The 15,800-nt window shown below is 36.5% G+C and overlaps 1 protein-coding gene across 9 annotated transcripts; it reads left to right on the forward strand.

The window, feature by feature from the left end:
• Positions 1-914: 914 nt before the first annotated feature.
• Positions 915-5,066, forward strand: LOC113357905. Of its 9 annotated transcripts, none has more exons than XM_026601400.1 (6): positions 915-1,065; positions 1,287-1,337; positions 3,565-3,870; positions 4,262-4,375; positions 4,463-4,600; positions 4,691-5,066. In XM_026601400.1, the coding sequence occupies exons 3-6, from the start codon at positions 3,868-3,870 to the stop codon at positions 4,787-4,789; spliced, it is 354 nt and encodes a 117-aa protein (XP_026457185.1). In that variant the 5' UTR covers positions 915-1,065; positions 1,287-1,337; positions 3,565-3,867; the 3' UTR covers positions 4,790-5,066. The 9 variants fall into 9 exon arrangements, with proteins under 9 accessions (XP_026457185.1, XP_026457188.1, XP_026457186.1 ...); XM_026601403.1 differs by having other exon boundaries at positions 4,463-4,564; XM_026601401.1 differs by having other exon boundaries at positions 4,469-4,600.
• Positions 5,067-15,800: the final 10,734 nt, after the last annotated feature.

Below are 15,800 nucleotides of genomic sequence, written 5' to 3' on the forward strand. Positions count from 1 at the left end.
TCCAACTGAGGAAGAATAAACATCAAGAAGTTGTTTGAGGTGGGATACAATGCAGTGTGGATGCTTTGAATGTTAAAAGCAGGTCATCAACATACATTAAATGAAGTATTAGTGGTGCTTTCTTGGAGATGCTCAGCCCTTTAATATTGTTTGTGTGCTCCATATGGGCCAGGTTGGTTGGAAGGATCTCCGCACAGATAATAAAGACATAGGGTGACAACGAGTCTCCTTGTCTTATTCCTATAGAAGGTGATATATATCCATGTGGAGTGTCGTTGATGTTGACAGAGTATGTTACTGTAGAGATACATAACATAATATATTGGATAAACTTTTCTGGGAAGCCGAGAGCTGTAAAGGTCGTCTTCACAAAACCCCAATCCAAACTGTCATAGGCTTTCTGAATATCTAATTTCAATCTTATTTTTGGATCTTTGTTTATAGGGGAGGTTCTGATGTGGTGAAAAAGTTCTCCTGCTATTGCTATGTTATCTTGGATCGATCTCTGAGGTATAAAGGCACTTTGGTAAGGGCTTATCAGGAAACGTAGTAAAGGACATAACCGGTTAACCAGGATTTCACTAGTCCAAAAGGGGCCATAAATCACGTTTTTAAATGACAAATTAATTACGTGATTAGGGTATAACAAACAAATTATATCATATAATATAAAAATAGTGGAACCCTTCATTTAACGTTGAAAAACCGTTATTCTCAAATTTGATAAGTTTGTAGGTGTGTGATATTTTATGAACCATTAAATCACAGAACCAATCTGTGGGATATTGTAAGTTTAATACGCCCCCACTGATATTTTGTTACACACCCTAAAAGTGGCTAACCACCGGCTTAGCATAGAAACCGGCTTACTTGCCATGAATTCTAGAGAGCCATATCGGTTCAATTGTAGCAATCCCAAGACCGAAAAAACATAAAACCCCAGAACCAAAAGAGAAGTTATGAGTTTATCTCTTCACCCTGCCGTCTTTTTTTTCCCTCCGGAAACCTAACCCGAGGAGACTCTAACTTAGAAGAAGAAGAAGACACGACGATATTGAGTATTGAGTAAGTTTCAGTACCTTTATCTAGGTTACGCTCAAGTTTCTATCTGGTCCCTGAAAAATTGATTTTGGAGACCAAAAATTTTACATGCAAAGATTTTGATTTGGTATATTGGTTAAGGTAGAAATTGGGAAGCAATAATTTTGATTAGTTTGATACTTTGATTGCATATAAGTGGTTTCTGAATTCACTTCTTCAACCCTTTCCCTCTGTTATTTTGCTAGACAAATCTAAGAGGAGATCGAAGAAAAAGAAGAAGAAAATACCAAATTCAAGTAAGTTTCAAATCCCTTCTCATCTTTCATTCAGTTTTTTTTGCTTAAGCTTCTGTCCGATTAATCAAAAAATTGATTTTCGGAGACCAAATGATTATCTAATAAGATCCAAAGATTTTGGTTAATGTAGAAATTGGAAAGGAATGAATTTGTTTAGTTTTATTGCATGAATCTGAAAGGAATGAATTTAAATCTCTATTAAGAATCGAAAATTGCAGAGATTTTGGGTCGATAAATTGGTTTGATTTTTACTGGAGAGTTGGATACCTTGAAAATCTCAAGTCATTCCAATTCCATTTTTCCATTGATTATTAAGTGAGTTTGTTTTCCTGATGTCCTTCTCTTGTTCAAACTTGTTGGTATGAGATGGTCAATTTTTTGAGGTTAGTTTATCAGTGAGTAATCAGTCTGAGGCTACTTACTGATCTTCAGAAGTTAAAATCTGACATGAGAACTGGGGTTCTTGGGATTGTTCCTGTGACACAACCTTTTGGCGAGGAGAGTGGAATCTAGATGAGTACCCCCAAGATGCCCAGCGAGCTCACTAACAGCTTAATTGCATCAACCTGAGGAGACCCTGCACTTGTTCGCGATTAATTCTGTTCCTGACACTCATTGTAGCTTTGTCAGCTCCACCTCCACCCCTGGAGTTTCGAGCAAGAGTCATAAGCCCCTTTTTCCCGCAAGTGTTATGCCTTCTAATCTGTGAGACTTACATAGATTGAGCTTAGGTAAAAAATTATTTTGTATATGTATTCTAGAAGTCCGTGTATTTGAAGTACCAAGCTGAAAGCTTGTTTTGTTAGCATTATAGTGTAACACTGCTCCTCATTTTCTTCTATCTTAGTAATGTAATCATATTGTGTAGTATCCAGTGACACTCTTATCTTGAGTTGTTTGCAAATGTCATCTATCTGAAGTTCTCTTAGAAGTTAGGACCATCCAGCCATTGGGCATCCAAGTTTAGGGATTGGAAATAAACAACATCAGTGAGACTAGTCGGTCTTCCCAACTCAGTATACTACAATGTGAGCCTCTTTTACCAATACATTGCGGGGTATCCATAAGGTTAACATTCAAAATTGGTCAAATAGTAGTTATCAAAAAGCGTGTCCTCTCTTTATGTTTTCTGAACTTAGATATTTGTTCTAGTGGCTTAAGCATACTAAAGATTTGAAAACTTGTTTCTGTTTGTTTCTTCACTTGAGATATGTGATAATCAGATAATCTATATTCGAGTCTTACATTAACTTCACCTAGTAATCCGGATTAGACCATCTTAAAAGTTTCTATTGCCTGGTATGCAAGCACTGCAGTAGATAATTTCCAGGTTCTTAAAGTTGAGCTGGAATGAGATTGAAACATTTAATCGCTATCTTTATTAATCTCATCTGGATTTTTCTTTCTTCCTGCTAATCATCTTGATACTAAGTACTATATCTTAATTTTTTAACTCGTTGACATCTTTAGGTACTTCATTTTTTGAGAACAAGACTTAGATGAATTATGACTGGTTTATAATATTGAGATTAGTTTTGAAACTCCCTTAGCACCTCCTCTAACTTTCCGCGGTGAACAATGTGGGGCAGGAACCATCTGACTGAAGCTTTGTCTGCATTATACTTGTACACCACTCTCTGATTTGGAACATCTTCCTTTTCCCTTTCCCATTTTCACTCGTTTTTCTTGCCAAAAACAACACACGCCTTGGGTACTTTGATCAGGGCTCTTTTGGTGTAAATGCGTGTTGCAACTGGTTTCTTACATATGTCACTAGCTTTACATCATTGCTGAATTGGCTTAGTCATTAAGTGTATACTTTCATGTGTTTCTGAAAAGCCCTTTTTCGCCAGACAATTTAATGATTACTGTATTTGATTAACGTCTGCTTTGATTATTGATCCATGTAGTGGATTAAGTTCATTCTTTTATTATTGGTATGAGGTTCTGTAATAGGTTAAGGATTATAGTTAACTGGGTGAATGAAAACGTTCAATTTCTATCTGTTATTATTTAAATTCATGTAGTTGTCTCCAGTAATTCACTATTTGCTGCTCCTTTAGTTTTATCACTTCGATTTTTAACATGTGTTGCATTGTAAGAGAAGCTGGCTGTGAAGCTTAGCTCCTACTGGTGCTTGTCTGGCTCATGATACACAATTTTTGTAGTATATGTAGTTGCCTTTGGTATGCTCTTGATAGTAAGTTCGCTGCATCTTGTTTGGCAGGCAATCATTGGCGTAAGTTTGTACATACCATGTTTCAAATGTCCATAAAAAATATGTTTCAACAAAAGCAAACAGTGCATGAAGAACTGAAAATCAACAAAAAAAATGATTGATCAAATATGTTGCAACTGGGCAAGAAAAGAAAAGGAAGTTGCCAACATACAGTAAGAAAGAAGACTTGGAGAAGTTTATATTAGTGTCCCAAAATTTCAGAAAAAATCTGAACAAGCTGCGAAAGAACGGTCACAAGTAAAAGTTCAGTATATAGGTGGTAGGAAAGGTGTCCCTACAAGGTGGATTAAAATGGTAAATTCTTAACACTAATTTGCATTTTAATTTTTAAGGTATTATTCTTATGTTATTTTATTTGTTTCGCTGATTGGATAGCATAAGAAGTTTTTCGTATGCCAAGAGTCCTTGTTTATACTAGTTTCATTGGTTCTTGTTCATTCCGTGCATTATTTACTGAAAGGGTCTCTTATTAGTTATGCATTTGGTTTTTAAAGTGCAATATTAGCTGAAGAAGTTCAACTAGTTAGATTATAAGGCATGTTGTTATAGGATAATTACTTATCTTAGCAGATAATAGAATTTTGAGGCACTTATCTTGTCAGTAAAACTCTTCTTTATTATGTTTCATAGATGTTGTCTTGTGATGCAAAATTTTGCAAGTATTTAATGCATCGTGTTGTCACAGGAAAAGGAAAGCCCCACTGGTGCGATATATAAGCCAGATGTGTTTTTAGAAACACACAGTGTCACCCCAGATGATAATCCCTCATCTTCTAAATCACTGGCAGCTGAAAAACTAGTAAGTTCTCCTGTTTTTAAGGGATACATACGCGGAGTGTGTGCTGGTGTTTTTAAATCTCAGTTTATTGCTTCTGAGTTTATTAAGGCCAAGGTGCAGGAAGAGAAGCACAATCTGCGGAGAGAGAAGCACAAAAACGAAGCTTTGAAAGCAGAGGTTGATGCTGAAAGACAGAAAAACAAGACCACAGTACATTATCAGATCTCTAATAGCTCTTATCAGCATGTGATGTCGAATATCTCTTTAGTAATATATAGTCAGATTATACGATGCTGCTATCATGGTATCTTAAAGTTTGTCTTGTTACATATGCAGGATATTGGGTTTCCTTCGTCGTTCGGTCTTTGTTGTTTGAGGAACTTCAGGAAAAAAGCTGTTGCACTTGCATATGTTCATAGTAAGCTACTGAATTGACCACTATGACTGCATGATTGAGGAAATCTTTGATCCAAGTGGGATGTTGTGCGATAGAGATGAAATATGCTGTACTTTGGGATGTTTCAAGGGGTGAGTTCGTTAAGTGTCCCAAGGCCTATGTGACTTCGGTAGGAGCGTGATGGCAGTGACAATATATCGGTTAATTTTTTAATTCAGTATGTAACTTGGAGTTGGGAGATGTCTTCTAATTTATGTTCGAATATTATATTTTCTTTTAAAAAATAATTAATAAAGTCAATTTGTTTAACGTTTATTTTGTTTTTTTATCTGGGTGAATTTCGGATACACCAAAATAATTCTGAACGGATTTCATATTTCTGAATAGATTTCAAATTCTCAAAATCTGAATCGGAAGCCAAAAAGTGACGGAACTTTTATGTTTGAATAAGATTTTTTTTACTGAAAATACCTCGAATTATAACGGGTGTGAATCATCATTCTTTTTAATGACATACATCAACTGTTATTATATTTCACATATGGTAACCGTGACTTTTTTATGGCATTAATTGACCGTTATTTTATATTACATACAATAACCGTGATATTTAATAACTGATTCTGTATGTGATTTTAAATCATAAATTTAAGTCGTCGTACTTTATAACGCTATTTATTTGTTATTTATAAAGAGTCACACCAAATAAATAACGGTTCAAATAACATATGAAAACCGTGATAAATCATATTTTATAACAGACTTCATTCGTCATTTATAGCCCCTTCTGGACTAGTGTTTTGTAGGTAACATTGCATAAACCAATAAGTCTGAATTGGGATGCAGTTGTTGGATGTTCCCCTTTTGGTATGAGCGTGAGGTTGGTATGATTCATCAGTGGATGCATATTGAAATTTCCAAAGAATTCGCGGACCATTGCGATGATTTGTAATTTAGTGGTATCCCAAAAAACTTTGAAAAACTTACTTGTGTATCCATCCGGTCCAGGAGCCTTTTCTGATCCAATCGTCAAAAGTGCCTCTTTTATTTCATCTTCAGTTACAAATTGGGTCAGAGTAGTGCATTGGTGTGTGGTTAACCGGGAGGTGACTGAGGAGAAAAGGTGGTCATCCAATCTGGTACTAGGCGTCGTATATTGATTGGTGAAATGTTGCAACAGAAGTTCAATGATTTGTTTTTTTTCCAAAAACCCAATTGTCGTTCTGGTCGCGCAGTTGTTGAATGGTGTTGCAGATTCGATGTATAGTTGTTGTAGTGTGGAAGAAAGTTGTATTTCTATCTCCATATTGGAGCCATTAATTCTTGCCCGTTGTTGCCAATATGTAGCATGACACTGTAGTAGTGCTAAATGGGCTGCACGAAGCTCTTTTTCCTGTTGTATCCAGTGAGTTAAAATTGTACCTGTCTGGGTTGCACATTGATGTTTTGAAAATTGTATTTTCGTCATGGACGTCATGATCATAATGGTGAGATGACAAAAAATTTCCTTATTCCATTGTGTAAGGATGGTTGCAGTGATAATGAGTTTGACTTGAAGACTGGTCGTCGTTTGTTCATCAGACGCTCTTGCCCAAGGACCATTGACAATGTGCTGCATATTGGGGTGAGATAACCACATGTGTTCAAACTTGTAATTTCTCTCATTTCTTCAATTTAAATATTTAGTTCTGAGTAGTATATGAGCATGATCTGAGGCAATGTGTGGAAGGTGGATGAAAGCTGCATGGGGATTGGTCGTTTGCCATCTTTGGGTCGCCATGGCTCTGTCAAGACGTTCCATAATGAAATTATCGCCTTGTTGGTGATTTGTCCATGTAAATGGATCACCTTGGAATCCGAGGTCTATCAATCCTGCTTTATCAATCATATTTAAGAACGGTTGAGTTTAAGCATAAGTTACCGGTCTTCCACCTTTTTTTTCCCGATTGTACGATAACTTCATTGAAGTCTTTGATCAAAACCCATGGTAATGGCGAGGGTTGAAACACATTCGAGAAGTTATTCCATAAATCCCATCTGGCATCTATGTGAGGTGGACCATATATTCCAGTGCATAACCAAGGAAGATCTGGATGTTGCGGTGTAACAAGTACATGAATGAAGCTTTGAGAGTGTAGTAGAATCTGTACTTGTATTGTGTTCTTCCACATTAGACACAGGCCACCTCGGTGTCCTATCCTTGGAACAGTAAAACAATTGTCAAACCTTAAAGTCCGCTGAACTGAGTTCATATGATGTTCAGATGCAATAGTTTCTGAGAGAAACACGATATTCGGTCGATGTGATGACATGATTCCACGCAAATGCTGTATCGTGGGATCTTGGTTAATACCTTGACAGTTCCAAGCTAGAATGAAGATGTTACTAGCCATGGTTGTCTAGGATAATGAGTTACAAAAGCTACAATGTATGTGGAGGACTTAATGATAGTCGTAGAGGATCTCCGGTGTGTGTCTTTTGGTTTCGAGCAGCCTAAGAATAGGAGCTGAACCAAACCAGGGTATACAAATGGTTATGAGCCTCAAATGTTGAAAAGTATCAATATAGATTTTGTGGCCCAGAGATAAACGACAAGACCACAAGCCCACAACCAGAAAAACACAAGAAACCCAAAACTAAAACTCTAAGATAGACCGCTCCTACTTTACAAAGCACACTACTACAAACGTACATTTTATTACAGAGTTGCAGGAAATACAAACACACAGAATTCACAACCAGACACAAAAGAACTGAACTCAACTATTACAAAACCGGGGGACACACAAGGAAAACTGAACCATACAAATACATAACTATTACAACACCAGAAGTTACACAACTATTGCAATACTAGATTCAGTCGACAAGACACAAAAAAACTAGCCAGACAGATTACAAATTAGAAAAGAACAATCTACAACAGACTAAAGGAGAAAACCTGAAATTTGAGAAACGGAAATTACAGACACTTAGACACACCTGAAATAAATAGACTAGGAAAGAACTGAAATAGAAAAAGATAAATAGAGAAAAGACAAAACGGTTGGCCAGCCCAACAGATTAGCATAATTTATCACCGAACTATAGTTCATTGAACCTGTAGTTACCAAACCAAAGAGCAAGGACATTCGACTATGGTATGGTGAGGTTAATAATTCTTCATAATTCCTTTTCCTTTGCAGTATGAAATGCTATGTTCATCCTTGATTTCTTCCTGATATGCATCAGACTGCTCTTCATATCCCAAAGAAGCCCAAATATCCATTGGTACAGTATCTGGTCTCAATGGTGGGGAATCTTGAGGTGCTGAAGTTTCAGCTTGGTAGATATCCACTAGTACAATTGGGTGATTTACTGCCAGGTATTTAAACAACTTTCTTCTTTTGGTATTTGGTTCACTAAGCATCCAAGCTCTGTAATCATCTATGGTAGGCCAAATATGGGCTGTTGAGGATGATGCAGCAGAAGGATCAGGCTTTGCAAGTGGATATAGTTCCATGGGTTCAAAATTTTCTAAATATTCAGGTAAGAATGAGTAAAGGTAGTGACTAGGGTTTGGTATTTTTGTAGAAAGATTAAGGTTTGGTTCCCATGTGATTTCATAGGAATTTTGGTTCATAAAAGGTTCAGATGGTTCTGGTGTATAGAATCCATAATCATCCCATTGATGAGGGTTTACAATATAAGGTGGTGGACATGATGGATTGCTTACCTGATTTAAACACTCTGAATTTGCTCCTTCTACTGTAATGATTGCTTCATTATGATCTGTAATATTGAGCTCAGTTTTGTTGGAAGTTGTTGAGTGTTTGTTGCTATTGGAAATTGAGTTTTCACTGTCAGTATCAAACACGCCATGCTCATCATCTGCATTCCCCAATAAGTCTTTCATATCATCATCTACTTGTTGATGTAGTGGTGGGTACAAGGCTAGTGGAGCAGGCAGTTGAAAACCATGTTGCGCCAGATTCTGAGCTTGCCTATATTTAGCACAGTCTTCATGTCTCTGATCTAATCTTCTGCATAACTCACAGAAATTATATGGTAAATCATGATATTCAAAAGAGAGAATGTTTAAGCCGCCTCTTCCATTGTCTGCGATAGTGCTGTCTCTTAAAGGTTGAAGATATTCATAGTCACTCGTACTGTCATCTCATAGGTACCCTGATGTGTGTAAATTGGTTGATCAAAAGCAATAATCTCTCCCATATGGTAAACATAACCTCTAATATCATCAAAGTCTTCAAGTTGCTCTAAAGTCAATCCCCTTATAGTGATCTTCAGCTCAACATGAGTTAGGACAATTTGGCTAATGTCTTGGCCTTCATGTCAAACACTAATCATGAAAATGTCATTCATAATAGCTCTTGACCCATGCCTAACAACTCTAACAAATTCATGATAATTCTAAAATCTAATAAGATAATATTCAATACCAGCGTGTCTCACAGACATACCTCCTCTGATACTCCATATTCTTCTCAATGCACATCTGAGTTTCCATGCATTTACACCATGTAGAGTAAAGAACCCCTCAATAAGATAATGTCTGCAAAGGTTATGAGGAACATTTTGATGGGCAAGAGGGTTTTGGGGATTAAGATTCCTATCAGTGTCTAATCTCATGGAGGTTTGAAGTATGTTAGTGAGTTGATCTAAATCACCATTCCATACAGCAGGCATGATGAAAAAGGAAGAGAAAAACAGCTGAAAAAAGGTTGATATTTTGAAGCGCAAAAAAAGGTTGAGATGTTAGGAGGTAGACCAAAGTATAGAAAAAACTTCAGGGCCAAGAGGAAGCATAAATAGAGGGAATTCATGTTGAAAAAAGATTGACAGGAGCTACTGATTTATGCAGGAGGGAATACCAACATGTCAGAGAAAAGCTAAGACAGTAAGAATTTTTATTGAAAGAAACAGCCGCAGGACAGTTGAAAAGAAAGAGGTTTTGAATTGCAGTTCAAGGTGATGGCAAGTATAATGAAACGCCAGGCAGCTGCTTAGTAAAGGTAAAGCCTAAACAACTATCCAATAGTATAATAACCCATATTTGAACCCAATCTTTGGGAAAACCAAATTAGACGAAATCATAAATACCTGGTGAGTTACATAACCATGGTGAGTTACAAGACTGAAATCCCTCTCAGTAATTAGAGATGCTAAAGAGGCTACGCGTCTGATTGAAAACCCATACTCAAAGGTGATGTGAAATACCATAGAAACTTATAAGACAGAAATCCATCTCAGTTAAAAGAGTTGCTGAAGAGGCTACGCGTCTGTTTCTGATTGAAATTTCGATCAGCTACTCTTTATTAAGTTGAGTATTATACATAACTATGGATTGAAATCATAAAAAGAGGGGGGATTGATTTTTCCGCCTTGGAAAAGGGATTTTGATAGAACATCACAGAACATCACAGGATTGAAAATGAATTGAATCAATTCACAGAAACAAAACCAGGACAAAAAGGTATAGTTTAATGGATTTAGTTGCTATTGAATTGGGCTGGCCACCCTAACAATTAGCTGATAAAGATCGAACAAAACATTGAGAAATTTTGGATTTAGGGGTTTTGAAAGAAAAAACCAGTTAAAAAACGGGTTTCAGGTGTGAGAGCAAATGGATAAACTAGAGGTCAATTTAGTAATGTTAAAAATGTGAAAATAAATATTCAAACTAAAATTATTAATCCTAACAGTAGATCTTATGTTTTGGGCTACAGATACATCCTATCTTAATGATTGGCTCATAGAAAAGAGAGGAACCAAATTTGGGTTTCTCAGAAATTTCCACATTATTTAACTACCGATTATAGTAGCTCCTAAATTCAAAAAATTGGTGATTTAGGTAAAGATAAAATTTGGGGCAACTTTATAATCAGACGACATATTAACTTCATAACTTGCCGATGATTCTAGTTCACGAATTCTAAAAAATTTAGATTTCTGCAAAAAACAAAATTTGGGGCAACTGTATAATCGGAAGTTAATTTACCTTATTTAACTACCGATTACGTAGTCGATCATCTACAAAATAGGGTCGTTGGTACTCTAAACTTTATATAAGGTTGCTATCCTTTTACCCTCTATGAAACATAAATACTATTAAGCTACTCCAACATCATCTTCAACATAATGGCGCAAACATTCATTAATCCTACGGAGTTCACGATTGAAGAAGATTTATCTTTATGTAGGCGCTATGTTCAATTCTAACCGAGACGAGGAGAATAACGTAGGCAAGGAGACATAATGAGTATGAGTTATTTGGGGAAAATTAACGAAAAATTCTGCGCCGACACCGGTAACCCAAATAACCGTCACTCCACTAATCTTTTTTGCCGAATCGGTTCAATAAACGGACACATCGAAGAATTCGTCCATTTAACTTATTTTGTGAATCATTATCGATTGAGGAGTGAAACCAATGATGAGGTTACAGAACGATCTCTCGGGGAATGGCGGAGATGGAAAAGATCAAGCTTCCCATATAAAGCTTATCTTAGAATCCTTAGGGAGATGGAAAGATTTAATCCGTTTAGGACTCGTCCAACACGTCCAAGGCGCTAATCACAATACCTTGTAATAGAATTGTGGAACTTCAATGAAAAGTTATGATTGTAAAATTATTATTATATGTAGGTGATATCGTTATTAATTTCAAAATATTTATGACAATCAGAGGTTTTAATTCTTTTTCTAACTACCGATTATATTCCAACGGCTATTTCGTCCAAAAAAAACTAGACGTGCCTCGAAAACCACACACAAGGAAGAGCTCAAAAATTTAAAGTTAACAACTCAAGGAAAATATTTTAAAAAAAACAGGTGCATTACTTTCAAAGAAGAAATCAAACATTTTTTTGGATGTGGATCATGCATTCTCCAAGGTATTGAACACATAAAATAATACAACATTTGGGAAGTAGGAGATGGTGCATCAATTAACATATGGGAAGATAAATGGCTTCCATCCAGAGGTGAGACTTTGGCAAATTCTGTACATAGGACAAACACTCACATAAAACTTGTGTCTGAGTTAATAAACTCAGACACAAAGAAGTGGAATATTCAACTACTACATTCAATTTTTGATAACTCTGTGGTTCAGGAAGTTGTAAACATCAACCTTTTCATTACAAGGAATGGTAATATGAAGAAAGAGAAGCTGAGATGGACATTGACAAAGTATGGGGAATTTTCTGTCAAGTCAATATATGCCGAACTCTTAAATACTTCCAACTTAGTCTCCCAATCTTCTAAAAAGTTTTGGAAATGTTTATGGAATATGGATATATGTACGTTACAGAGGGTAAAACTATTTATCTGGAAATGCTTGCAAGATTCACTACTAACTAAGAAAAATATGAGTTCTGTTATTGATAAAGAAAACAATTGTGTCTTCTGGAAAAACAGGGTGGAAACTACTTATCATTTGTTCTTTGAATGCAGGGACAAATGGGGTTCGCCGACCCCACTTAATTCTGAAATCCCACAAATTTAAGCTTATAATTTTTGTAATTTATATGTCTTGTGGGGGAAAATATGCATTATAAAATTAAAATTTTATTTTTAATTGAGCCAAAATCATAAAACTTATGCAAAATCAATAAAAATACATCAAATATACGATGTAAAACAAAAAAAAAATGATCTAAATTACTATATTTAATTTAACAAAAAAATTATAATTTGATTTACTTAGTTAATATTAAAAAGACAATAAAATTCCAAAAAAAAAAGCGGCTTTCGGCCGCATACCAGCTAGTGTATACAGATTTTTACCATATGAATTTGGTCCTACTTGGAGAAAAGTCTGGCTCCGTCACTGGTTGTATGTTTTTATGCAAAAGCAGTATGGAACTTACCTCCAATGGCTTCTTAAGAAGTAATTCTAAACTTAAATATTGCTAATAAATCCTTCCTAGATCACTATAATGAATGGAAAACAGGGAGCTTACATCCATATCTATGGCACTGACAGCTACCAAGTGTTGGTTCATTTGGAAAGAAAGGTGCCTGAGAGTATTTGTAAATAAATATAGAACACATGAACAATTAGCTCAAGATATAACCAGACACTTTGCTCACTGGCACCCAGAAAATAGAATCAGGAATACTGAGCCTATTAGCAATATCAAGAAACCAAATACTTGTTGGACTCTTCCATCTGTAAATACTAATAAACTAAACTGTGATGCTTCTTGCTTATCTGAGACTACTGATGAGTGCCAAATATTGTATATATTTGCACCTTTTTATTGGCATTTAACTCATCATTCGTGCACTAACGCTCCATTTTATCCCATATTATGTGTTTTCGTTGTTTTCAAGAATAAATACTTTTCTTAATTAATTTTGCATTTTTAGGTACTAAATAAAGCCTGGTTATCTCACGGAGCGAAAAGAGCAAAGGAACGGCAAAGACTCGCGCTAGGAGGAAGCGAAGAATGATGTTTGCAAGAGCCGGATCAACTAGAAGTGGGCTTGAAGAGGAAGAATTGTTCTTAAAGAAGATATGGGCTTGGCATACCCAAGTTCCAAATCCAATTCCAATACCCAAAACCGCTTCCATTTTCAGCCGTCAGATTGGATCCATCACTTCATCCCACGGTCGCTTCATCATCGTGCATCAAACTCTGAAGTTCCTGTCAAACACCATAGTAGCTAACTCCATCTTGGACCATCAGCTTTGATGTATCCATCATCCAACGGTCGCTCCACCACCAATTTCCATAGCGTCGTTGGATCATTCTATCATCTCTTCATCCTGCGCCTTTCCCTCACAAAACATCAAATACTGATGCGTCCGCTAACACCCTAGTATCGAATACCCTATTCCCAAAACAAACAGACCCTTTCCTCTTCCCCATCGGTTCTTTCTTCTTTCCTCAAATTCTCTTTCCCTCTGCAAACCAGCTCCTCCTTCCACCCGACCATAGCAGCCTGCAACTGCTGCTCCTCGAGCTTCACTACACCTCTCTCCGCCTCTACAAAACCCATACGCACCACAGTTTTCTCTCCCTAGCCTAGTCGTTTCCCCAAACCCACATCTCTCTACCTAGGTGTGGAGTTGATGAAACAACTCGAGCTAGGGTTGCAGTACATCAATTGGAGCAGGAAGAGCATCAGAGGGACATCAAGAAGCATGGGTCGAAGCCAATTTACACATGGGTATGTCGAATTTGATTTTCCCCAAAAGTTAGGGTTTGCAAATTTTAGGGTTTTGTGAAATTAGGGATTTTGTTGTAAGCTATAAAAGGGAAACGATGTAGTATGTTTAGGGTATGCCTGGACTAGCCAGTGCACCACCAAGAGGACTGGAATAGCCAGTTCCTCAATTGTTCATGTTCTGTTTTTATTTTACTTTCAAATTAAGTTTTATTTTCACATGCTAATGCTAGTTGGTTAATGTGTAGACAATGTTCTTGTGTTCTGAAACTGTGTAGGACAGTTATAATTTAAGCATTTCATCACATTGCTCTCACGTTGTATGTCAAGCATACATTGTAGTTAGGATAACCCTGTGATTGATGGTGCTGCAGCTCATGATTAATGTTTATTGTTCAAACCTTAGACTAGTTGTGCTCTAATCAGACATTTAGTGCTATGGAAGAACATTTCAGCTGTAATTAGATTATCCTTTAGGAAGGTTTAATCATCTAAGTGGCTTATCTGCGGGTAGTTGCAGTGTGAGAGCCCCAATTACTACTAAGACTAGACTTAACTTAGTGACCCTAAATCCTTCTCTTAAAATCACCTCTTTGATAAGCAGCAGGCTTGAACCTCCACTGCTATCTAGATAGTTAGCTGAGGCTAGAATCTCACTAATATCTAAACAAGGGGCAAGAACATGAGTTAGCATTGAAAATTGACTTAGCATAGGTTAGAGGTTGAATCAAAAGCCTTAGTGATTAAGCCTAAAGTCACTGTTTCTTTCCCTCACTGCTTCACTGCCTTAGGCTCATTGCCTTTGTTTCATTAGCTCACTGCCACTGCTACACTTAGAGATCTAGCTTAGCTAGGAAACCTTCAAATCACACACACCTAGTCTATGTGGTTCGAACCTGACTTGCACACATCTACTACAACTGACCTTGTGCACTTGCAGGTATAACAAGTAGGCTTCTTTCTTGCTCTTATTTTACACTCTTAAAAGCTTACCAACTACTAATGTAGGTTTTGGTTTTATACTTCGTAATTGGACATGAACATTTCATGCGGCAGAAATGGGAAGCTGCATAGGACCTTCTCAGCTGAAGAGACAGAGTTGTAGCTCTTCTAAGAGCAACTCAATGGGCCAACATAAACAACATACAAAATCTGGTGATATAATGGGATAATCTGGATTCCATTCGATGTCTCAAGGGAAAGGATTCATCTGTTCAATGTGAATTTCTAGCAATATTAGAAGAAGTTAAATCCTTAGCAGATCAACTAGTTTTCTTTTTAGGTCTTCAGTATGTTGACAGGAGAGCAAACAAGGTGGCATACTTGTTAGCAAAGAAAGGAAGAAGCTCAATTAATACAACTTCCTGAAATATGTAAGCTCCCAGTTTTTTAATTTCCGCAATCGCTTTTGACACTGTCAAAGCCTATGATATATGTAATAGCAATAACGATCTGTAGTCTTTTCTGCTGATGTTAATCCAAGAAATTCAATCATTGGAAGAACAAATAACTCCTTGCGAGTATGTCTCCGTAGAGACTGAATCCGTCGATTAACAGAGGCCCATTAATATATATCTTATTTTCAAAAAAAAAAAAAAAAAAAAAATTCTCGGAGGCAAGAATTTTTTTTATAGATGTGTGGGTGGGCTAAAAATTTTAAACATAAAACAAAGGGACCAATCACTTGAACACAAAATATACAGAAGAATAAGGACTATTTAGTGATTTTAGAAATTATGAGGTAGGGTAGGGGCAAACGGTTACAAATAGGACAAAAAACGGTGGAGATACCATAATTTCTAAAACTGATAAACCCAGAAGTTACACAAAAAAAACGGCATGGTTACGCATGCAGTTGTGGTAACCTAAAAATTA

This window comes from Papaver somniferum, chromosome 3 (genome assembly GCF_003573695.1).
Source record: "Papaver somniferum cultivar HN1 chromosome 3, ASM357369v1, whole genome shotgun sequence".
In the NCBI taxonomy this organism is placed as follows: Eukaryota; Viridiplantae; Streptophyta; class Magnoliopsida; order Ranunculales; family Papaveraceae; genus Papaver; species Papaver somniferum.